A 26,604-nucleotide genomic window follows, 5' to 3' on the forward strand; every position below is an offset into this window, starting at 1 on the left:
TGTAATTGGGGTATTCTTTTGAGTTGGGGTCTGAGGCATACAGCTTGGTGGACTACTTTACTGTATATTTAACTGTAATATACTTGACCTAGGAATGCTAGATGTAGACCGTATTCATGATATTGATGAGCACAAATGGGAATTGGAGATGCAATGAATTAGATACTGGTCTTTCATTTCTGAAACCTGAGTTGAAATTCATCCCACTTAAATGCCAATTAACTGTTAATCCATCTCCCCCCTTTTGTTATGATTTTACTATGTGTAAAATGGCTTCCAATTTGCTTACGTACTAGGCACTGCATTTCAAAATAGTTATTTCTTTGTAAAGTACTTTGAAAAGTTTGAGTTGTAATAATGGGCTTTTTAAATTAGAGTATTTTTTATTGTGCAGTTTTTCAATGAAGAGAAAGTCACTGTTAAGAATACTAGTATTGAACTTTTTATTTTTGAACACTCAGATAATGCACTAAAAATGAATTGATAACATATTATGCACAACTCTTAAATGACAATTTTTTCTCTACTTTCCAGTGAGCTTTTGACTTTTTTTTTCTCCTGATTGACTTTTTTCCCTTGATTTTTATGTTTTGCAAACCCAAAACTAAACCCCAAAACATTAACTTGGGTATATAGCCAGTTCTGGAGGATAACAGTGAACTTGTATAGTGCATTGGTATGGCCCCACAAGGAGGACAAATGTGCAACCATATGATACTACAGAAGGGACATCCTTGTTGTGATGTTGGTACTGAGAAGACCAACTAGATTGACACTGAGATTGGACACTTGAGTTACAAGGGGAGGTCAAAGAAGCTGGGTTAACAAATTAAGTGGCAAAGTAGACCCCAGCAAATAATTTGATATAGTGACAAATTTAATTGAGCTCAGAAGATAAATAGTTTAGATATAACTACTTCACAAACAGGGTAGAGATGGCATTAAATGATCTGCCCAGCGAGACCGTGAGGCTGTTAGTCTCAACAAATTCATGAATTTCCTAGACTGTTCTTGGCAAAGGGAAGTATGCAGTAATTTAAGAGATAATAGTTTTTATTTTAACTTGAGCATGGGAGAGATGGACGGCAGTAGTCTTTTCTGATACTGTAGATTTCTATGTTGCAAAAATATTTTTTTCAAGAATAAAAACTCCAAATGTAAAGTTGTGATATTCCAGTAGAGTTTCTATTTTAAATATAAAATTCTAGGCCAGGGAATAGAAATGGAGTTTTAAAAATGTAAAGATTAATATAAGTGTTCTTGTTTCAGGGCCCAATTTAGTTTACCAGATTCTGGAAATACACCTGATTTATTTGGACTGGTCTCCAGCATACTGGATGAGCCTGACAAACCAGAGTCCTTTTCCAATTGGTAAGTCAAATTTTACTGATTTATAGATGCACATGAAATTTAGGCTGCAGCTGCTTCATTTTCTGCTACTTTGTTTTTAAGTTTGAAGTTTGTGCTGAGTTTGAAAATGGCAGCTCATGTTTAGTAGTTTCAGGCTGCAGTTATATTGCATCTGATGTGACCTCAACCCATTATGACGGTCTCCTAGACTAGGTCTTATCAGTGCAGCTGTAGTAGATTTCTAAATCATATGGCCACTTTTTTATGTTGAAGTGCACAAACCTCCTTTGGATTGGCGTAATGTGATTCACTGTTGGGTCAAAATTCTGGAACTCACTCCCTAACAGCACTGTGGGTGTACCTACACCACGTAGACTGCAGCAGCTCAAGAATGTGGCTCACCACCACTTTCTCAAGGGTAGGAAATGCTGGCCTTGCAGAGGCACTCGCAAATGAATAAAAAAAACAAAATTCTGTATCCTTAACGGCCTGATCTTAAGACTTCTGCTATGGTGGCCCAAGCTATGTTGCTGTAGAACCTTCCCTATTGCTACTGTAAAGTGATTTTAATAACAGTCAGAATCACTTGATAATTTTAATAATATTGTAGTAGGGGAATGGTGATGCAATGTTAATGTTACTAGGTTAGTAATCCAGACCTACTGCTCCAGAGAAAGTCCAAACCCTACTATAGCAGCTGATGGAATTTAAATTCAAGCAATTAAAATTTGGTTTAAAAAAACTAATCTCAATAATGGTGATCCTAGAAACCTATCTGGCTCACTAAGGTCTTTTAAGGAAGGATATCTGCCATCCTTACCTGGCCTGACCACATGTGACTCCGGAACAATGTGATTGACTCTTAACTGTCCTCTGAAATGACCGAGCAAAACACTCAGTTGTATTAAGCCATTATAGAAGAGTTGAAAAAAAAACGTGAATGTACGAATGTACGAGCAAGGAGCAGGATAAGCCATTCAGCCCCTCAAGTCTGTTTCACCATTTAATATGATCATGGCTGATCTGATAGTAACCTGAAATCTGCATCCCACCTACCCCTGGTAACCTATCATCTCCTTGCTTACCAAGAATCCAACCACCTCTACCTTAAAAATATTCAAGGACTCTGCTTTCACCACCTTTTCAGGAAGAGAGTTCCAAAGACTCTCAATCCTCTGAGTGAAAAAAATTTGCCTCATCTCCAATTTAAATGGGTGATCCCTTATTTTTAAACAGTGAGCCGAAGTTCTAGATTCTTCCACAAGAAGAAACATCCTCTCCACATCCGCCCTGTCAAGACCCCTTGGATCTTATATGTTTCAATCAAGTTGCCTCTTACTTTTCTAAACTCCAGTGGCTACAAGCCTAGTGTGTCCAACTTTTCCTCACAAGACAACCCACCCATTCCAGGTTTGGTCTGGTAAACTTTCTCTGAACTGCTTCCAACACTTTCATGTCCTTTCTTTAAAAAAGGTGACTAATACTGTACACTGTACTCCAAATGTGGTCTCACTAGTGCCCTGTACAACTGAAGCATAACCTACCTACTTTTGTATTCAATTCTCCTCGCAGTAAATGATATTCTATTAGCTTTCTTATGTACTTGCATACTAGTCTTTTGTGATTCATGCACTAGGGCACCCAGATCCTTCTGCATCTCAGAGCACTGCAATCTCTCCCCGTTTAGATAATAAGCTACTTTTTATTCTTCCTGCCAAAATGAACAATTACACTTTTTCCCACATTATACTCCATCTGCCAGATCTTTGCCCACTCACCTAACCTATCTCTATCTTTTTGTAGCCTTCTTATGTCCTCTTCACAACTTAATTTCCTACCTGTCTTTGTGTCATCAGCAAATTTGGCAACCATCCCTTCAATCAAGTCATTTATATAAATTGTAAACAGCTGAGGTCCCAGCACTGATCCCTGTGGCACACCATTCATTACGTTTTGCCAACATGAAAAAGACCCATTTATGCCTACTCTCTGCTTCCTGTTAGCCAGCCAATCTTCTGTTCTTGCCAGTATGTTACCCCCATACCATGAGGTTTTATTTTCCGTCGTCGCCTTTGATGTGGCACTTTACCAAATGGTCTAATGGAAATCTAAGTTCAGTACATTCCCTTTATCCACAGCACATGTTACTACCTCGAAGAACTCCAATTAGTTGGTTAAACACTATTTCCCTTTCACAAAACTATGTTGACTCTGCCTGATGACCTTGAGCTTATCCAAATGCCCTGCTATAACTTCTTTAATAATAGCTTCTAACATTTTCCCTACAACAGATGTTAAGCTATCTGGCCTGTAGTTTCCTGTTTTCTGTCTCCCTCCCTTTTTGAATAAAGGAGTTACATTTGCTATCTTCCAATCTAACGGGACCTTCCCCAAATCTAGGGAGTTTTGGAAAATTAAAACCAGTGCATCAACTATCTCACTAGACACTTGTTTTAAGATCTTAGGATGAAGTCCATTAGGACCCGGGCTCTTGTCAGCCTGCAGCTCCAACAATTTACTCAGTATCACTTTTCTGATGACTGTAATTTTCCTGACTTCCTTCCCCAGTTCCATTTCCTGGTTTATAACTGCTTCTGGGATGTTATTTGTATCCTCTATAGTGAAAATTGATACAAAATATTTGTTCAATTCATCTGCCATCTCCTTGTTTTCCATTATCAGTTCTCCAGACTCTCTTTCTATAGGCCCAATGCTCACTTTATTAACTCTTTTCCTTTTAAAATATTTGTAAAAGCTCTGATTACCTGTTTTTATATTTCTGGCTAGCTTCCTCTCTAATTTTTCCCTCCTTATTAGTCTTTTAGTCATTCTTTGCTGTTTCTTATATTCTGTCCAATCTTTTGACCTGCCACCTGTCTTTGCACAATTATATGCTTTTTCTTTAAGGTTGAGACTATTTTTAACATTTCTAGTTAACTATGGATGGTGTGTCCGTCCCTTGGACTTTTTCTTATTCGTTGAAATGTATCCATTCTGTGCATTCTGAAATATCCCCTTAAGTATTAGCCACTTCATCACTATTGACCTATCCCTTAACTTAATTTGCCAGTTCACTTCAGCCAGCTCAGCTTTCATGCCCTCATAATTGCCCTTATTTAAGTTTAAAAACTTAGTCTCAGACTTGCTCCTCTCTCCCTCAAACTGAATGTAACTTCAATCATATTATGGTCGCTGCTACCTAGGGGTGCCTTCACTATGAGGTCATTAATTACTCCCATCTCATTGCACAGTACCAGGTCTACTATAGCCTGCTCTTTGGTTGGCTCCAGAACATGCTGTTCGTAGAAACTATCCCAAAAACATTTAATGTACTCCTTATCCAGGCTATCTTTGCCCATTTGAATTTTCCAGTCTATATGTGAATTAAAATCTCCAATGATTATCACCGTGCCTTTCTGACAAGCTCCAATTATTTTTTCCTTTATGCTCAACCCTACCATGTGGTTACTGTTAGGGGGGCCTGTACACAACTCCCACAAATGACTTCTTGCTTTTACCATTTCTCATCTCTACCCAAACTGTTTTCACATCCTGGTTTCCTGAACTTGGGTCATCCCTCTCTATTGTGCTAACACAATCATTAACTAACAGAGCCACCCCTCCACCTTATCCTCGCTTCCTGTCTTTTCTAAATATCCTGTACCCTTCGATATTCAGGTCCCAATCCATGTCCTCCTGCAGCCATGTCTCCGTAATGGCTATCAGATTGTAATTATTTATTTCTATGTGCCCTCTCAGTTCATCTGTTTTGTTTCAAATGCTACATGCATTCAGATACAGAGCTTTTTGTTTTATCCTTTTATTCTTTTTATAACCTCTAGTTTTATTTGCTGATTAACTGTTAGATTTGTACTCTATCCCTTCCTGTTGTGGTCTGTTTTTCATTTTCTATAATACCTTTTTCTTTTGCTTTGTCTCTACCCTTTGATTTACCACATCTTCTCAAATTTGATCCCTTGCCCCCGCTATTTAGTTTAAAACCCTATCTACTTCTCTAATCATGTGGCTTGCAAGAATACCAGTCCCGGCATTACAGATCCCACTTTCCCCAGTACTGGTGCCAGTGCTCCGTGAACCGGAACCCACTTCTCTTTCACCAGTCTTTGAGCCACACATTCAGCTCCCTAATCTGATTTGTCCTATGCCAATTTGCACATTGCTCAGGTAATAGTCCAGAGATTATGACCTTTGAGGTCCTGCTTAATTTGGTGCCTAGGTCCGCATACTGACTATTCTGAATCTCCTTCTTTGCCCTGCCTATGTTGTTGGTACCTACATGGACCACTACGACTGGTTCCTCCCCCTCCCACTGCAAGTTCCTCCCTTGAGTAGTTATCCCGTGCCCTGGCACAGGGCAGGCAACACAGCCGTCAGGACTCGCGCTCTTTGCTGCTGAGAACAGTGTCAATCCCTCTGACTATATTATGCCCCACTACCACTACATTCTTTTTTCTCCCCTCACTTGAATACCTTCCTGAATTACGGTGCCATGGCCAGCTGGCTCATCCAGCCTGCAGCCCCCACTCTCAGGCAGACAAGCTGAAAAAACCTCAAACCTGTTGGACAGTTGTAAAGGCTGAGGCTCCTGCCCTCTGAGACCCCTTACCTGCCTCACTTGTAGTCACACACTCCTATCCTTGACCACTGACTAAATCAGAAGGCCCTATCCTAAGAAGTGTGACTGCCTCCTGGTAAAAAAAAATCCAGGTAACTTTCCCCCTCCCTGATACACCACAATGTCTGTAGTTCAGCCTTGAGCTCATAAACTCTGAGCTGAAGCTGCTCAGACTTTAAACACTTACTGCAGATGTGTTTGCCCTGGGTCATACTGGCAACCAGGAGCTTCCACATACTGCAGTTGTGACACATCAACTGTCCTGATATCCTTAAGTGTTCTAATTAACTATTGAATTATTTTATTCAATTATATATTTTACTTTTGTTTTTATATATTTTATCAACCTTACCACTATTTGCTAGACTATTTTTAATCTTAGGAATAGAATAAACTTTAGTCACTTACCAGATACTCACCAAATATCTGGCTTCTTCTCCTGTAGCAGAGTATGACCACTTGCTGAAGGCTGAGAAAGCTAGAAAGCAAATGAGCACATCTCCCTTCTTTCCCTAACTCCCTTAATTGCCCAACTCCCAGCACTCTATTCGAAGTTGCACTTCTTGCAATAAACTTACCTTTTTCCCGCTATGCACATCGAATTCCCACTTTGACCCAAATTTCCATATATACTCTAAGATAAAGGCAAAATACTGTGGATGCAGGAAATCTGAAACTAAAACAAAAAATGCTGGAAAAACTCAGGAGGTCTGACAGCATCTGTGGAGAGAAAGACACAAATGCTGTCAGACCTGCTGAGTTCTTCCAGCATTTTTTATTTTTGTGCCAAATATTCTCACTTGGCCTCTGCCTGACTCGAGCCAAAGCCTCCCCTCACTGATTGTGCACTTCTTATTTGAAGACCAAGTGAGCTTTGTCACTAGTTGTGCTACTGAGCCAATCCTCGTGATGGACATTGAAGTTCCTCACCCAGAATACATTCTGTGCCCTTGCTACCCTCAGTGCTTCTTCAAGTAAGCGAACAGACCACCCATCATCAATTTGGCTACTGGAAACTGCAAAATCACACCATGCCCAATCCACCTGGCAAAGCCTTCCTCACTAACATTTGGGGACCTGTGCAGTCTGTCCTGTAGACTAGTCAAGCAACAGCCTGACATAGTCAAACACATCGAATCGTACCTTACAGCCAATGTCCCAGACTCCTCCATCATTCCTGGATATGTGCTGGACCCACCAATGGTACAATAGTATATAATCCAGAGAGAGCAGCCTTGGGAGTCCTCAGCATTGATGCCGGACCACATGGAGACTTTATGGCACCAGGCCAAACAAGGGCAAGGAAATCTTCTGCTGATTACCACTTACCAGCCTCCCTTAGCTGATGAATCAGTTCTTTTCCGTTGAACACCACCTGGAAGAAGCACTGAGGGTAGCAAGGGCACAGAATGTACTCTGGGTGAGGGACTTCACTGTCCATCACCAGGAGTGACTCAGTAGCAAAACTAGTGACCAAACTCACTTGCTCCTTAAGGCAGTACCTGCCACAGTGGGCCTGCAGCAGGTGGTGAGAAGATCAACAAGAAGTAACCACCTACTTGAACTTGCCCTCACTTGTTGCGGGTACCTTTGCCGATGATGATATTGGTTGAAGTCACCACTGCATTGTTCTTGAGACAAAATTCTGTCTTCACCTCCATTGTGGTGTGGTGTGCACTAGGACTATACTGAGATAGATTCAGAATAAATAATCGAGGCCATCAGATCTCTGTAGGCCATCCGCAACAACCAAATTGTATTCAACCACAATCTGTAACCTCATGGCCTGACATTTTCCCCTCATTATCATTACCATCAAGCCAAGATATTAACCCTAGTTCAATATGAAGTGCAGGAGAGCATGCCAGGAACAGCACCAGGCATACCTAAAAATGAGGTGCCAAGCTGGGAAGCTACCAAACAGGACTATATGCATGGTAAATAGCGGAAACAACGTGCGATAGATAGTGTTAAACGATCCCACAACTGGCGGATCAGACCAAAGCTCCATAGTGAATATATGAAACTTAGAAGGATTGTGAACTGAGGAGGATAGTGTAGAACTTCAAAAGGACATAGACAAGTTGGTGGAATGAGCAGACAGGTGACAGATGAAATTCAATATTGTGAAATGTGCAGTGATTCATTTTGATAGGAAGACTATGGAGAGACAATATAAAGTAGAGTACAATTCTAAAGGAATTGCAGGAGCAGAGGGATCTGGGTGTACATGTGCATAAATTATTGAAGGTGGCAGGGCAGGTCAAGAGTGCAGTTAATAAAGCATGCAGTGTCCTGGGCTTTATTAATAGAGGCATAGAGTACAAGAACCAAGTGATTATGTTGAACTTTATAAGACAGTAGTTCAGCGTCAATTGGAGTATTAAGCCCAGGTCTGGGCAGACTTTGGGGAGGACCTGAAGGCATCAGAGAAAGTGCACAAAAGATTCACAAGAGTGATGAGTTATGAAGATAGATTGGAGAAGTTAGGACTGTTTTCCTTGGAGAAGAGAAGACTGAGAAGAGATTTGATAGAGGTGTTCAAAGTTGTGAGGAGCCTGGACAGAGTAGATATGGAGAAGCTGTTCCCGCACATGAAAGGATTGAAAACGAGTTGGCACAGAATTAAAATAATTTGTAAAAGAAGCAAAAGTGATATGAGGTGAAGCTTTTTCACACAGCAAGTGGTTAGTGTCTGGAATGCACTGCCTGATAGTATAGTGGAGGCAAGTTCTATCGAAGCATCCAGCAGGGAATTAAACTGTTATCTGAAGAGGGAGAAAGTGCAGGCTTATGGGGAGAAGAGAGAAGAATGGCACTAAGTGAATTGCTCATCTGGAGAGCCAGTGTTGGCATGATGAGTTGAATGGCCTTTTTCTCCGCTGTAACAATTCTGAGACTCTGCAATTGTCCTCCCACATCCAGTTGTAAAAGGTGGTGGACAATGAAACAAATAACCAAGGAGCTGGCTCCACAAATATCCACAGCCTGAATGATGAAGTAACCATGAGTTCTTCAGGGTGCTGTCTTAGGCCTAATCATCTTTAGCTGCTTCATCAATGAACTTCCCTTCATCATAAATTCAGAAGTGGGATGTTCACTGATGATTGCTCAATGTTCAGTACTGTTCGTGACTCCTCAGATACTGAGGAGTCCATGCCTTCCTAACAGCACTGAGTGTATCTACACCATATGAACTACAGCGGTTCAAGAAGGTGGCTCGCCACCATCTTCTCAAGGGCTCTTAGGGATGGGCATTAAATGCTGGCCGAGCCAACGATGCCCACAACCCATGAAAGAATAAAAAACACCCAACACGTCAGTGAAAGAGAAAGTGAAGCATTTGCAGCTATCTTCAGCCAGAAGTGCCGAGCAGATGATTCATCTTGGCCTCCTCCTGAAGTCTCCAGCATCACAGATGTTAGTCTCCAGCCAATTCGATTCACTCTACTTGATATCAAGAAACAGCTAAAGGTACTTGATACGACAAAGGCTTTAGCTGTAGTGCTGAAGTCTTGTGCTCCAAAACCAGCAGTGCTACTAGCCAAGCTGTTCCAGTACAGCTACAATGCCAGCACCTCCCTGTCAATGTGGAAAATTGCCCAGATTTGCCCAACTCAGAAATAAGTAGGACAAATTCAATCCAGCTAGATGCCCCCGCCCGCACCCCCCTACATCCCAGTAGTTTACTCTCAGTCATCAGCAATATGATCGAAGGTATCATTGATAGTGCTGCACTTAGAGCGTAACTGTTCATCAATACTCAGTTTGCATTCTGCCAGGGGCACTCGACTCCAGACCTCATCACAGCCTTTGTTCGGATGTGGACAAAAGAGCTGAATTCCAGAGATGAGGTGAGAGTGACTGCCCTTGATATCAAGCAAGCATTTGACGAAGTGTGGCATCAAGGTGTCCTAGCAAATTTGAAGTTAATGGGGAAACTCTCCACTGGTTGGAGTCATACCTAGTACGAAGAAAGATTGTTGTGGTTTTTAGAGGTCAATCATCTCAGTCCTGGGACATTGTTGCAGGAGTTCCTCAGGATAATACCCTGGGCTTAACCCTCTTTGGCTGCTTCATCAGCGACCTTCCCTCCATCAAAAGGTCAGAAGTGGAGATATTCACTGATGATTGCACCATGTTTGGTACCCTATACGCTTCCTCAGATATTGAAGCAGTCCATGCCCGCATGTGGCAAGACTTGAATAACATTCAGGCTTTGGCTGAAAAGTAACTTTCATATCACAGAAGTGCCCTCTCCAACAAGAGAGCATCTAACCGTCTCCCCTCGACATTCCCCTATGGCTGAATACCCCACCATCAATATTCTGGGGGTTACCGTTAACTGGAAGCTGAACTGGACCTGCCATATAAATTCTGTAGCTGCAAAAACAGTTCGGAGGCAGGGAATTCTGCGGTGAGTAACTCACCTCGGGTGAAATATTCCATTCTGGAGACTAAGTCTATTGGTAGGCAGGAAAGTCAGCGTGATTCCCGCTGGGCCACAAGACTGGTGAACACGCACGATCTTCTGCTTTTCAGCTAATTAATAAAAAATGTGTGAGGAACTCAGCAAATTTTGTTTCAGGGTGGGCAGGAAGTCGCCCGCTGCACCATTACCTCATGGGGTTGAAGTTGCTGGCACCATTTTTTAAAAGGCACACATTCACTTATTGCAGGCCAATATTCCGCATTACTCCTCCAGTGCCCTTGCAGCTGCAGCTCATACTGGAGAAGCTCGCAGATGTGAGCAACCTCATCCCGGAACATACGAGAGCATCTCTGGCATTGCCTTTTGCTCACCTCTAGGTGGAGCACAGCTGGCGAAACACCTGTGGTTGGTCGATGCTCACCGTTGCAGTGGTCCATGTGTGCCAGCCTGTTGACCTTATAGAGACCCTGCTGCCTCTTGCTGCTCAGGCCTTTGCTGCTCATAACCCTGTTTGACCAACAACGGGCCCTCAATCTCCTTATCTGGATGAGAGCCTGCAGCTTGTATCATTAACGTCTCAGTGGATGAGTGAACAAGTTGAAGTGATACATCTACTGTGCATGTTCTTTACAGGTTTCCCTCCATCTCAAAGCCAACAGACAAGGCCCTTCACCTGGCCCCCATCTAGACCTGGCATCCCTTCCAGGTGAAGGACATCTCTGGAGGACCAGGGAGATGGATGTTCCTCCTGTTCGTACATGAATGCGTATGGAGACATTGCTGTTTGACCAGGGTGATGAGAGCCATGTGCAGGAAGCATCATGCAGATACTTTTCCGCTTGTCTCCACTACCCTTGAAACCCTATAGAGAGACCATTGCTTTGGCAGCATAGAAGATCAAACAGGTGATCATTCATCTGGGAGGATGCAGGTTTGGAGTCGCAAGTTGGCTGCCCTCCACCAGCCATGCTCCTTGGAGGCAGTCCACCTCCTTCCCTCCCTTCATCCATCTCTGACTGCAGCCAATGCGGCTAGCACAGAATGAACAGTAGCTCCAGACTTTGCTGGGATCTCAATGTTATAGATCCATGATTCGAAATCCTGCTGCTATGTGGCTTTCACCATAGAGTGAGGATCACAACTGAGCATTGCTCTCATATCTTTCCTCATGATTACTAGGGTGTCCATTTAGTCAGCCAATTGTGTTGACCTTGAACTCCACCCACCCAAAAGGCTCTTGTCACTTTGATGTATCATAGTTTTACATCAGATGCATTGCATTGTGGTAACTGAAAAGATGGCGTGTGTTACTTTCCAGACGCGCTCCTTCATGTTTTATCCTTCTGTCAGCCTTGCACCTCCCCCCATTACTTTAGATTCTATAACCTTCCAAATCCATGACTGCTACCACCTAGAAGAACAAGGGCAGCAGATACATAGGAACACCACCGCCTGGAAGTTCCACTCCAAGCCGCTCACCATCATGACTTGTAAATATATTGCCATTCCTTCACTGTCGTTGGGTCAAAATCCTGGAACTTCTCTGTAACAGCACTGTGGGTGTAGCTACACCAGAGACTGCAGTGGTCTAAGAAAGCAGCTCACCAACATCTTCTCAAGGGGAATTTGGGATGGGAAATAAATGCTGGCCTAGCCAGCATTTCCCACATCCTGTAAATGAATAAAGAAAAACATCCACTTCCACATGCCTTTCCTCCCCTCAGCTGACACTCCTTACCGTCCCCATGCCCACCCTCACTCTGCCCCTCCTGTTATCCGTGTCACCATTCCTGTCCCCTCCGTGACCCACTTGATGAAATCTACACCCTGAATCTCCCACCATACCACATCCCATTTCCCTCCCTGACTGTCACTGTTCCCTTCTACCACCAGTACCCTCAGTTTGTCCCCCAGCATCCCACCATTGACCCCAATCTTTAACACACTCAGCCTTCTCCTGTAAGCCTCCTCCCCTGTCCAGCCTTGCGTTGGATGCACCTGAATTGTGATCCTGGTAAAAGGTAGGCAAAAGCAGCATTTACATACCTTGACATCATTGATGAAGTGAAGCTCATCAGTGGCATGCCAGTCATGTAAAGTCATGAAACAGGCTGTTCTAATTACCCACTGACTGGGCACTTAATTTGGAGGGGGAACATGATTCAAGGAATTTGGGCTTTTAATGAGTATTCATGAGATGCAAATATGGTTCCTGGCATAGATCAGCAGAAAGTTGAGCCGCCTTTAACCTGCCATCAAAGTTGGGAGAACAAAATTCCAAACTGGTTTCCCGATGGCAGAAAACTACTTTTCTGAATTTTGTGCCCCCGTCTGCTATGAATCCCGCTGCTAGTGGGAGCGGAAGATTCTCCCCCTTTGCTCAACAAAGCCGGTTCACCATCAACAAGGCACAAGTCAGGAATGTGATGGAAGACTCTCCACTTGTATGGATGAATCCAACCCCATTAATACTCAAGAAACCTGACTCCATCCAGGAAAAAACAGCCTTACTGGCACCCCATTCTCACCTTAAACATCCATTCCTACCACTGCTGATGCACAATGGCAGCAATATGAAGCCTCTTTCAACAGAACCCTCCAAACCCACAACTTCTATAACTTTGAAAGACAGCGGCAGCAAATGCTGGGTACACCAGGGTACACCACAACCTGCTAGTTTCCCTCTAAGTCACACAGTACCCTGACTTGGAACTATATCATTGTTTTGTCACTGTCATTGGTTCAAAATTCTAGAACTCTCTCCCTAACAGCACTGTGAGCACACCTACACCACATTGCAGCGGTTCAAGAAGTCAGCTCACCACCAGCTTCTCACCGGCAGTTAGGGATGGGCAACAAATGTTGGCCTTACCAGCCATGCTCACATCCCATGAAAGAATAAAGATACCTCTGTTTGTTGGAATTTAAGTTTTCAGTAGCTGCTATCATGAAAAACATTCTGTTGTATGTGTTCCTTCAACAATAACCTGACTTCAGTTGCTGACTTCTTGAACCCTTGCAATCTGGTGTAGGTATGCTCACAGTGCTGTTAGGGAGGGAGTTGTAGAATTTTGACCCAACAACAGTGAAGAAACAATGATATAGTTCCAAGTCAGGGTACTGTGTGACTTAGAGGGAAACTAGCATGTTATGGTGTACCCAGCATAACCTGGCTGCAAGGTGGAAGTAAATTAAAGAAGTAATATCTGTCAAAATCTGACAGGGATTGTAAAGTTCATGCTGATGCTTAATAAAGTTAAAAAGACAAGTCCAAATGCACAGAAAATTCATAAGGTAGATGAATTAACAACGCAAATAGATGTAAATAGGTACGATATGATTGCGATTATGGAGACATGGCTGCAGGGCGACCAAGGCTGGGCACTGAATAGGGTACTCAATATTTAGGATGGACTGGCAAAAAAGAAAAGGAGGCGGCGTGGTGTTGTTAGTTAAGGATGAAATTAGTGTGATGGTGAGAGAAAATATTGGTTCAGAAAATATAGATGTAGAATCAATCTAGGTGGAGCTAATAAGCAACAAGGGGCAGAAAACATTAGTGGGAGTTGTCCATAGGCCTCCAAACAGTAGTGGTAAGTTAGCAGACGGCATTAAACAGGAAATTAGAGATACATGTAACAAGGGTGCTACAGTGATCATGAGTGGATTTAATTTACATATAGACTGGGCAAACCATGTTAGCAATAATACTGTAACGGATGAATTCCTTGAGTGTGTAAGAGATGATTCTTTTTTAGACCAGTATGTTGAGGAACTGGCTCGGGAACAGGTTATCCTAGATGTGGTATTATGTAATGGGAAGGGTTTAATTAATGATCTTTTTATGTGGGGTCCTTTAGGGAACAGTGATCATAACATGATAGAATCCTTCATTAGGATAGAAAGTGAAGTAGTCCGATTTGAAACTAGGGTCCTAAATCTTAACAAAGGAAACTACGATGGTATGAGGCACGAGTTGGCTAAGATAGATTGGGGAACTTCATTAAAAGGCAATGACTGATATTTAAGGAACGAATGTATGCATTGCAGCAGTTATACATTCCTAAGAAATGCACAAAAACACAACAGAAAAAGCGGCCCAACCATGGTTAACAAAAGAAATTATAGTATTAGATCCAAAGAGGAGTCATGTATAAAGTTGCTGGAAAAAGTAGCAAGATTGGGAGCAGTTTAGAATTCAGCAAAGGAGGACCAAGAGATTAACTAAGAGGGGAAAAATAGAGTGTGAGAGTAAACTTGCAAGGAACATAAAAGCAAACTGTAAAAGTTTCTATAAGTATGTAAAAAGAAAAGGATTAGTGAAGACAGATAAACGTCCCTTACAGTCTGAAAGGGGAGAATTTATAATAGAAAACAAGGAAATGGCAGGGCAATTAACTACTTTAGTTCTGGCTTCAGAGGAAGACACAAAGAACTTCCCGGAAATACTAGGGAAGTCTAGTAAGAAGGAGGAATTGAAGGAAGTTAGTATTACTAAAACATAGTGCTGGAGAAGTTAATGGAACTGAAAGCCGATAAATCCCCAGGGCCCGATAATCTACATCCCAGGGTACGAAAGGAGGTGGCCATGGAAATAGTGGATGTGTTGGTTGTCATCACCCAAAATTCTGTAGATTCTGGGACAGTCCTGGCAGATCAGAGAGTGGCAAATGTAACCACACTATTTAAAAAAAAAAAGGAGGGGGAGAACAGCAAATTACAAAATGGTTAGCCCAACCTCTAGTAGGGAAAGTGCTAGGGTCTATTATAAAGGATGTGAAAACAGGACACTTAGAAAATATCAACAAAATTAGATAAAAGTCAACATGGATTTATGAAAGGGAAATATGTTTGACAAAACTACTGGAGTCCTTTGAGGATGTAACTAGCAAAATAGTTAAGGGAGAACCAGTTGGTGTGGTGTATTTGGATTTTCAGAAAGCTTTTGATAAAGTCCCAAATAAGAGGGTAGTGCGTAAAATTAAAGCGCATGGGATTGGGGATAATATATTGGCATGGATTGAGAATTGATTAGCAGACAGGAAACAGAGTAGGAATAAATGCGTCTTTTTTGGAGTGGAAGCCAGTGACTAGTGGGATACTGCAGGAGTCAGTGTTTGGGCCCCAGCTATTCACAATATATATCAGTGATTTGGATGAGGGAACCCAATGTAACATTTCCAAATTGCTGACGACTTGGTGGAATGTTAGCGATGAGAAGGATGTTAAGAGGCTTCAAGACGATTTAGACAGTTTGAGTGAGTGGGCAAGTACATGGCAGATGCAGTATAATGTGGATAAGTGTGAAATTATCCATTTTGGTAGGAGAAACAGAATGACAGTATTATTTAAATGGTGATAGATTGGGAAATATTGATGTACAAAGGGACCCAGGTGTCTTTGTACACCAATCACTGAAGGCAGGCATGCAGGTGCAGAATGCAGTTAAGAAAGCAAACAGTATTCTGGCCTTCATTGCGGGAGGACTTGAGTACAGGAGCAAGGATGCCTTACTGCAGCTGTACAGGGCTTTGGTGAGCCCATACCTGGAGTATTGTGTGCAGTTTTGATATCCTTACCTAAGAAAGGATATAGCCTACCATAGAGTGAGTGTAGCAATGGTTCACCAGACTGATTACTGGGATGTCAGAATTGTCATATAAGGAGAGATTGGCTGACTAGGCTTGTATCCACTGGAGTTTAGAAGAGTGAGAGGAGACCTCATTGAAACATATAAATTCTGACAAGGCTGGACAGAATGGATGCAGGGAGGATATTTCTTCTGGCGGGGGGTGGGGGGGGGGTCGTTTAGAACAAGGGGTCACAGTCTCAGGATATGGGGTAGGCCAGTTAGGACTGAAATGAGGAGAAACGACTTCACTCGGAGGGTGGTGAACCTATAGAATTCTCAACCACAGAGGGTTGTGGAGGCCAAGTCGCTGAATATATTTAAGAAGGAAAAATGTCTGGATTCTAAAAGCATCGGGGTATGGGGAAAGTGCGGGAGTACTGTGTTGAGATAGAGGATCAGTCATGATGATATTGAATGGCGGAGCAGGCTCGAAGGGTCGAATGACTTACTCTTGCTCCCGTTTTTCTATGTTTCTAAGTTTGTCTTTTAATTTGTAATTGTCCTGTTTTCTGCAGGGGTTCATCCTCGAGGTTGTTTCAGTCAATTTGGTCTACTGCAAATGGAGATGCCATTGGAAATACTTTGAAAAACAATGTGGATCACAGAATTTCAAATCGTTTAGGCATTTCTCAATACTATGAAGAAAACTCTCAGGCCTTAGCTGAAACAGGAAAATTTGATGAACTTTATCAGGGTTTTCACAATTTTAATCTTTCAGAACCATGGATGTCCATGATTAGTAAGGATACCAATCAGTGTGATTCTCAACCCAGTGATGTCTCATCTTCAGTGAGAAACAATACTATGCCTAATAAAGAAGGGTTCTCCTTACAGACCAAGGAATTTGATTGCTGTTTACAAGATTATGAGGAAACAGAAAGGGGAGTTTCTGATTTTACTACACGTAACTTCCGTAATAATTGTCATAGTAGTAATACAAACACACGCAAGGAGCACTACAAAGCTGACCGATTTAGAGAGAATAAATTTGTACCTTTTGGAATTAAAGATCGTAGCCGGAATGCTGAAAATATTTACGGTTCACATGTTGGTGAACTATGGGGAAAGGTGCTGCAGGAAAAGCAACCAATTCAAAAGGGATATGAAGATTTCAATGCCAGTCCTCTTAAAAATAGCTCTTCTGTTTCACAGATGAACTTCCATGGGCATCAGTTTTCCAAGGAGAATGGCTTTGTTGCTGACATGAACCGAAAATCTGCTTTAGACTTTCCAAAACAGGAAAACCATGCTCGTATTTTGCGAGGCAATTTTGAGAATCAGTGTGAAAAGCTCCATCAGAATTGCTTAGATGGCCTTCCCAGATCATCTGAGTATGTTAATTTGACAAGTATAATGCCACAGAGTGGTGCATATAGTCCTCATTCTTCTCAAAGCAGCCAGTTGTGGTCTGATAACAACATGTTGAGCTCCTCTGGTGAGCCTAGTCCAGTGTTTAGAAAAGACGGGAGCATCATTTCAACAAACTCTCAGACATCAACTATTTCTGCTGTAAGTAGTGGATCCCCAGCACAGTTACCAATTTCCGGTGTCCTTCAACCTACATACTATCCTTCGGCAGCTCCATTGGAATCCTTAAGGCAAAACGGATGCCAGAAGTTTCCTAGCAATACCATCAATGATTGGGGTTCATCCAGTGCTGGTGTGCAGATGCAAGAACAAAAGAAGACTAGTACATCATTGCAGATTGAATCTTCTGGCACCAGAGATGATCAGTATCGAAAACAGTCTCCTAGCTTTGGTACCAACTGGACACCACATCGCAATGTTGGTAACGATGAGCCAGGCAAATATTTCAGATCTCCTAACAAACATGGACACAATGGTGCTAACAACAGAGACGATAAGAGAGGACGGAAAAATGGGTATCCACATTCTCTGCAGCCTGGACCTTTTGGTCAAAATCACCAACAGTATAATAGTTACTGTAGAAAGCAAGAACAGGATGGTAGCAATTTGTCTGATTTCATTAATCATTCTTTTGTGCCCCCATTCCCATTCATGATGCCTGATTTTAAGCAAAATCAAAACTTCTCTCAATTTGGCCCACATGGATTTTCTTCAGCCAGTTTTCCTTTTCCTCCTTCAACATTTCCATTCCCTGAACTTATTGACTTTTTTCATTATGATGACTTTAATCAGCTGCACCCTTTTATGAATGATCTTTTTGGTGGAGATATGACTACACCATACTTTGGCTTCCCACCACCTTTTTCGAAGTACAGACCTATGAAGAATCGCAGTGGCCCAGCAAATGAACTCCATATTCGACTGGAAGAGTGTTATGAGCAGTGGCGAGCTTTGGAAAAGGAGAGGAAAAAGGTAAAGAATTTACAGGAATTAATATGCGCTCATTTTTGTATCGTTTAAGTTTATTTTTGGTCTTTAGACATGCTGAAGTGTACCACTAAATTTCTAGGAAAGGCATTGTCAGGTGGTCGAATAGGATGCTGAAAAAGAGAACTGAATGTAGAGTTTAAGAATATTTCTTATACTTTGTTGAGCTACATATAACAGCTTAAACAAAATACAAATTAATTGAGATAGTTTACTTTTTCAGAACTTGAAAAGATTATCTGTAAATTAGCCTAATGACTGGAAAATATTAAAACTATTGCATTAACTAAATACTTAAAATTTAAAATGCTTAATCAGATCATGCACACTAGAGTTAGTTCTCACTAATAATGAGCTAATTAAAGTCATGGTAATATTAAAAGACATTTGCTCTATTTAATTACAGTCAAAATGATTTTTAGATAATTAGTGCTTTTACTCATCTCCTTGAGTAGTTTTAAACTTTTATACTGTCCTGTTAGGTTAATTAAATATTGTTATTTGTTAAGCATTGGCCTTCTAGAACATGAGAAATGGAAATAGGACATGTGATCCCTTGAGCCTGCTCTGCCATTCAACAAGATTATGGCTGAACTTCAACTTCAACTCTAACTTTCTTGCCCAATCTCCATATCCCTTCTTCCCTTAGAACCGAACATTCTATTGATCACAGCTTTAATTATACTCAACAGCTGCGTATTTCAAAGTTTCACAAGCTTGAGTGAAGAGATTCGCCTCGTCTCAGTCCTAAATGGCTGACTCCTTATCCTGATCTGGACTCTCCTGCACATGGAACATCTATATTGTCAAGGCCTCTCAGAATCGTATACGTTTCGATATAATCATCTCTAGCTCTTTGAAACTTCTGAGGTTTTAGGCCCATCCTAACCAATTTATTCTCATAGGACAGCTCTGGCATTCCCAGAAATCAATCACATGAAACTTTTGTCACATGCCCTCTAAGGCAAGCATATATTTCCTTAGGTACAGAGATCAAAACTGTACACAGTATTCTAGGTGTGATTTCACCAAATCTCTACAATTGCAGCAAGACTTCCTTATCTTGTGCTCCAAACCCCATGTAATAAGGCAAATATGCCATTTGTCTTCCTAACTGCTTGCTGTACCTGTGTGTTAAGTTTGCTATGTTTTGTGTGCAAAGATACTCAAATTCTTCTGAACACAATATTTAATAGTTTCTCACCAGTTAAAAAAAATCTATTTCTCTAATCTTTCTATCAAAGTGAATAACCTCACATTTCCCCACTTTGTACTCCCATCTGCCACCTTCTTTTGCTCACATCAAGACTTCATGCACTCATCCTCTGGATTTTGGAGGAAAAAACACTTCCCTGCGACTTAAGGAATGCAATAATTGTAAGCATCTTCAAGAAGGAAGATCAATCATGCTGTGGAAACTATCAAGGTGTTTCCCTCTGGTCCCTGGCTGGGAAAATTCTGGTGCGCATTCTCCCAGGGACACAGTATGGCTTTAGACCTTCTAGAGGAACCTCTAACGTGGTCTTTGTTAACCTCCAACATGGTCTTTGTTGCCAGACAAATCCAAGAAAAATATTGAGAACAGCACCAAGAACTCGTCAATTCATTCATTGACTTGACCAAAGCATTTGACTCAGTAAATTGCGAGATTCTGTGGATTGTGCTCCAAAGATTTGGATGTCCAAGAAACTTCATCGCAATGCTGCAATTGCTTCATGATGATATGACTGAAACTGTCTTACGTGGGAGATCTGAAACAGACACCTTCAAAATCAGGATTGGCGTTAAACAAGGCTGTGTGATAGCCCCCATACTATTTACAATCTACTTGTTGATGGTTGTTCATCTCATCAGCTATCAACTCTCCTCTGGTATCAATATTAATTGTTATCTAGATGGAATACCTTAACCTCAGTCATCTCTGTGCCAAAACTAAACTAACCACCATAGATCTACATGATCTACTGTTTGTATATAACTGCAGTGCCATTGCCCACTCTGCATCAGATTTGTACACGATTCTTGATGTGTTCAACTCTGCACTCAAAAAAATCCTTGAATGTTGCCATATCAAAACTCATATATCAACCCACGCCTGATTAGCCAAATATTCCACCCCCATAAGTGATGAAAGAGAGATTCTGGAATATGTTGAGCACTCCCATACCTTGGTAGCCACCTCTTGCAAAAGGCCACCATTGACATGGAGATCGAACACCGGATGATCTGCATCAGCTCGGCTTTCCATAAACTACAGCAGTGACTGTTTGACAAGTCAACAGAAGTCCTGGTACACAGAGCAGTATTGCCACCTCACCCCTGTACTGCAGTGAGACTTGAACTGTGCATCAGTGACCATAAGAATGCTAACAAAATTCAATCAGCAGTACCTCTGCCTCATCCTCTGGATTCAATGGGAGGATCACAGAACAAATGCTAGTGCCCTTGTTGAAGCCAGCTCCACAAGCATTCAGGCAAAACTCCTGCAAAATCAACTTCGATGGATGGTCGAAAACAGTCTCTCCAATGGTCCTGTTTTCTCAGCTCTCAAATGACCAACTATCTGTGGGAGGACAGAGAAGATGCTCCAGAGACATTCTGAAGCTCTTCTTGAAGCGCAGCAGCATAGACATTAATATTTGGAAGGAGCTTGCTACCAGTTGTTCAGAATGGGGTGTCAGTCAAGCTGCATGGTGCTTTGTCTCACGATATCTTAATCACGAGGCAGAGAAGGAAAGAAAAGGAAGCAAATCCTGCACTCTGGATCCCACTACATTATGGAACGTCCTGCCCATGCGCCCAAAGATATTCACGTCACAAATCGGCCTGTTCAATCACATAGCAGAAATTCATGACCCTGAGTTGACATCATCATTAAATCGAGGGACAACCATCGACAACTCCATCTACCACCAACCTGTATATACCCCTTTGAAGACTCAGGGTGGAATTTTCTCAGGCATGGGGAGACAGATTTTGATGCAAGAAGGGTAACTAAGACATCTTCTATTATGTTTTCTTTTACTTCTAGGTGGTGCTACCCCTGTAGTTTCAGCAGAGCTAGCATTAGGCTGCTGGTTTCCCTACTCTGACACACCGAGATGTCCTCCTGAACCTTGGAGCCCACGAAGGCCCCGCCAAAGACTGCCCCATCTACCCCTGTGTAGAGGACATGGGACAAGAGGCAGCTTGTGCGGTTGAGGGAAGGCAAAGGCTGGGAAATGGGGGAGCCTTGAGAAGAGCTCCCACTGTTGTGAACTCTTTCTCCATCTTTCCTCTCAAGGCCTAACTGCATTCCCCTGCTAGCTAAGAGCGTAAGAGCACTTGGCTGCATTTTAGTACAGCGCTCAGTGATGAATGTGATGCTTTGTTTGATGCTCCGTAAACCAGTAACCCGAGTGTCTCGACAAAGAAACGGTTCTCCCAACTGTGGTCCAACCAATGCCCATTGTAGATGCACTTGCCTTCTTGCATTTATAATTAGTGCCCCAATATTTAGCACTCAGGATGCCATTTGTCTTTTTATGGTCTTTTCTATCTGAAACTTTTTTTTAAAAGAGATCTGAATCTAGATCTTTCTGCTCCTCTCTATATAGAGAATTTTTATCTTATTAGGGTATGTTTCTATTCTCTGTTCTTTTACTGAATATGTACTGACTGAATTTCCGACACTTCTGCAGTTCATTAGTGTTCCTCATTGTTTACCGATTCTCTGATTCATATCATTAGCAAATTTTGATATTCCTCTACATTTATGTCCATTCATGTTCACGGATGATGTGAACCTATTCATCAAAGTTCCTTCACAAACTTGTAACAGGCACCCAGGAAGACAAATTTAAAACATTGATCTCATTCTTCACTTTTATTTTATTTTTTTATTACAGACTGAAGCTGAGCTTGCAAGAAATTTTCCTGGAAAGCGAGTGTCCAGTTCAAACAATACTCCTATTCCTCGCCTGCCTTCCAATCCCTCAAGAGTAGATCGTTTAATTGTTGATCAGTTACGTGAACAAGCTAGGGTACGTTTCGTATTAGGAGTGTTTGTTTTCTGTTTAATTTTTTTACCACAGTTTGTTTTTGTTGCTTTGTCCATTCTCTCAGGCCTTAATTAATTACACAGTAAAACATTAACATACAGTTTAGAATTTTTTTTAAATAAAAAAGGTTGATTTTAATTCACTGTTAAAATAGGCACAAAGGAAATTCAGATACGAGCTAAGCATTTGTTAATGTAGATAGTAATTTGAAGGCCTTAGATTCTACCCAATCACAGAGTGTTATGCAGTATAAAGGATAGAGAAGCAGCCTGATTATGGGTCACTAATATTGCATCTTTGAACTGGGTATGAAAGAACAACCCTAGGCAATACATAAGTATTTTCTTCATTCATTTTTCCTTTCCTTTCTGTGGCCATAAAACTGTAGAATTATGGGCTCAAATTTATTGCTTGTTCTAGTAGCACAACTTGTAAACACTAAGTACCCTTTTTAATATTCAGTTTAAATTTGGAGTTGATTTCTCCATTTTCCATGATCTCACTGGACCTTAGGAGAGAAACCAGGGAAACTGCTGAGATTCTGCCAAAACAATTGAGATAGTTGCTAGGAATAATGAACGGTTGTCTTTGTGACGATTCTCCTGTTTTCTTTTCTCCTTCGCCTGCGTTGCCTTCATTTTTGCAGTTTTGAAAATAGGCACCCCTGTAAGTGTCTGGCACTTATAAATGGTTTTCTAAGCATCCCACATTGAACTGCATGTAATAGTAAAGCAATGTATCTGTGGAACCTTTCTACTACAGTTGCTTTTTTTAAACTTTGAGATATTAATATCTACAGTCTAGCTCTTCAGTTTGATTAGAAATGATACTGGAAACATTTTTATCATCAACAAATTGATAAAGGTGAATCGTTCACATCAGGAGGTTAGGTAAATTCATCTAATTCTGATGAAGATTTAATTTAACTCCATTTTTGGTTATTAATTGTTTTGTTAAATGCACAATTTTTAAAATCAAAATATATGTACATGCTAAATATAGATTATTTTTTAATTACAACTTTCACTCAATTATTCACTGAGCTACAAACTGAGCTTCCTCACTAAATAGGATAGCTACAAATTCCAATTTTTCTGAATAATGTTTATTATAATTTATGATGTCATCCACGCACTTCACACCCCTTCCCTGTAAAATAATTAGTTGATATTAGGAATTTTATATTTTACTTTTGTACATAGTTTCATTCTTAAACATTATTCTCAGAATGAAATACCTGCAAAAACATGGAGGACCTTTACCCTATATGTTTTTGGGTGTACTTTACACTCTCAAGCATGTTATGCCATAACCTTCAAGTAAGTGCTTGTTAGTAAGTCTCATCACAACCAGCTAACAAGTTTTATTTTAAAAAATGAAAATATTCAAATGAGTTATCTTGTATTTGCGATTATTTGTACTCAGTGGTACCCTGAGTCACTGATTTGATGGTTTAGAGGAGATTGGGAGAAGACATATTGTAGAACTCGTCTCACCATATGACAGTATGAATGAGATGAAACTGTGAATCTGAGAAGTATCAGTAGTATCAGTGAAAAATAGAGAATGCTGTAAATGTATGGCACCATAAAAGACGCTACTTACGTGAGACACAGTGGGCCAAATTTTTGCACCCTGAGACGGGTATGCAGAGTCAGGAATTTCCCGACTCCACAAACCTGAATCAGGAGAAATTGCCCTGATCTGCTAGACTTTTGTTCTGGGGACGTGGGTGCTAACAGGAGTTCAGCACGCTGAACTTGGGAAAAAGTGTGGAGGCAGCCAAAGGCTGCCAGGTGCCAAATGAGCTGGTTTAAAGACCCACCATAGTGCTCTGGGACTTGGTGCCAGTTGTAATAAAGAGTAAAACAAAAAAGCAGCCCACTAGCCCTCACCCCCACACATTCTCCATGCCCCATCCATGCCAACTCATGGCATCTCATGTTCATGTACCCACCACTGGCCCCTCATACCCTTCACCCCCATTACCCCTCATTTCCTCCATGCCAACCTATGCGCCTCTACCCACTGATGGTCCCTCATCCTTTCCATGTCAACCTATCCCCTTACCTGCCCCTATGCCAACTTAGTACTAACCCCTGCCCAACACCCTTTTCCCTCATATCCTCCATGCCCACCATCCTTTTCCCTTACGCCCTCCATACCAACTCATCCAGTATCCACCTTGGGCAGACCTCAGGAGTCGTGCTGACTTGAAATAAAGTTCTAAGTATCTGTTACAGACTTCACTATATTTAAAAAAAAAAACTCCCATGATAAAAGCCTATTCATTAATTTAAATCCCTTCAACTACGTAATTCCGTATAAAAATAAACATTTCCTTCATGTACTTAATTCTTTAGAAAAGCCAACATTTAAATCATAGCCCAATATCAAAGACAGCTAACCTCTTTATGACCACTTAGAGCTATCAATCAAACTGAATTCATAGGCCACCACTGCGAAAATGATGAGTTGTGGAAGCAGTCAAGCAGAAATAATACTAAATGATAGCATTTAAGCTTAAGTCAACAGCATCTATTCAAATTTCAAGCACCATTTTTTTTTTCAACTGCAAGCTGGATGGTTTTTTTTTCCAACATTTCATATTTTAAACTCAACAGCCTGACAGTTCCACAGATCTTATACACATTCATGTCTACTCCTAACAATCCCAAAGGGTACCTGACCTCTCCCAAAGGGTGGCTTACCTCTCCTCAAATAACTCCAGCAGGCTCAGATCTTTTCCTCCAATGTCTAAAGGCCACAAGTCATATTTCAGAAACCTGAGTGAACAAAACTGCTTCTGTTTGAAGGTAGCTGCACTTTTAAATGTGCAGCTGCCTCCGTGAACTGCAGATGTGTGAGCTAGTGAAATGTGAACCCCCCACCAGCAAAAATCATAGAACCGTATTGGCATAAAGGGAGGCCATTTGGCCCATTGTGTCTGCACCAGCTCTTTTAGCATTTTAACTTAGTGCCAATCTCCTGTCTTTTTCCCGTAACCTTGAACATTGTTTCTATTTAAATATTCATCCAAAACCCTCTGGAATGCCTCAATTGAACCGGCCTCCGCCACACTTCCAGGCAGTGCATTCCAAACCCTAACTTCTCGCTGTGTGAAAAGGTTTTTTCTCTCCTCATGTTTGCTTCTTTTGCAAAACACTTTAAAACCCTCAGTCCCTTTATGAGCGGAAAGTTTCTCCCTATCTACTCTGTTCAGAGCCCTCATGATTTTGAAAACTTCGAACAAGTCTCCTCTTAGCCTTCTCCTCTCCAATCTTTCCTCATAACTGCAGTGTTTCATCCCAGGAACCATTCACGTAAACCTCTTTTGCACCCTCTCCAATGTGTTCACATCGTCCCTATAGCGTGGCGCCCAGAACTGTACGCAATACTCCAGCTGAGGTCTAACCAGTGTCTTATATAAGTTCATCATAACCTCCCTGCTTTTGTACGCTATGTCCCTATTAATGAAGCCTAGAATACTGGATGCTTTAGTAACAGCTCTCTCTACCTGTCCTGCCAGCTTTAATGACTTATGCATATATACACCCAAGTCTCTCTGCTGCTGCACACCCTTTAGAATAGTATCCTTTATTTTATATTGTCTCTCCATGTTCTTTGTACCAAAGTTTATTACCTCACACTCCTCCACATTGCACTTCATCTGCCACCTATCTGCCCACTCCATCACTTCTACACTTCCTCACAGTTTACAATTCTCTCAAGTTTTGTGTCCTCTGCAAACTTTGAAATTGTTCCCTGCACACCAAGACCTAGGTCATTTATATATATCAGGAAGAGCAAGGGTCCCAATCCTGACCCCTGGGGAACTCCACTACCAACCTTCTTCCAGCTCGAAAAATATCCACTAACCATTACTCTGTTTCCTAACCCTCAGCCAATTTTGTATCCAGGTTGCTACTGTCCCTTTTATTCCAAGGCATGTAGCTTTCCTCACAAGTCTGTTGTGTGACACTGTATCGAACGCCTTTTGAAAGTCCATATACAGCGCAATGGCCTTGCCCTCATCAACCATCTCTGTAACCTCTTCAAAAAACTCCAGCAAGTTAATTAGACATGACTTTCCTTTAACAAATCTATGCTGACTCTTCAGAATCAGTCCACATTTTTCCATGTGACTATTAATTCTATC

At 41.5% G+C, this 26,604-nt stretch overlaps 1 protein-coding gene across 2 annotated transcripts in view; it reads left to right on the forward strand.

Moving 5' to 3' along the window:
* Positions 1-26,604, forward strand: part of LOC121275799 (meiosis-specific coiled-coil domain-containing protein MEIOC-like) — a 106,006-nt gene that overhangs the window by 45,934 nt on the left and 33,468 nt on the right. The window contains exons 5-7 of one of the 2 annotated variants that reach the window (XM_041183428.1): positions 1,270-1,371; positions 16,566-18,390; positions 22,293-22,427. In XM_041183428.1, coding sequence (XP_041039362.1) covers positions 1,270-1,371; positions 16,566-18,390; positions 22,293-22,427 — 2,062 coding nt within the window. The remainder of the gene's footprint in view (positions 1-1,269; positions 1,372-16,565; positions 18,391-22,292; positions 22,428-26,604) is intronic. The other variant, XM_041183429.1, reaches the window with a different exon arrangement.

The sequence above is a fragment of the Carcharodon carcharias genome, chromosome 3 (assembly GCF_017639515.1).
Source record: "Carcharodon carcharias isolate sCarCar2 chromosome 3, sCarCar2.pri, whole genome shotgun sequence".
In the NCBI taxonomy this organism is placed as follows: domain Eukaryota; kingdom Metazoa; phylum Chordata; class Chondrichthyes; order Lamniformes; family Lamnidae; genus Carcharodon; species Carcharodon carcharias.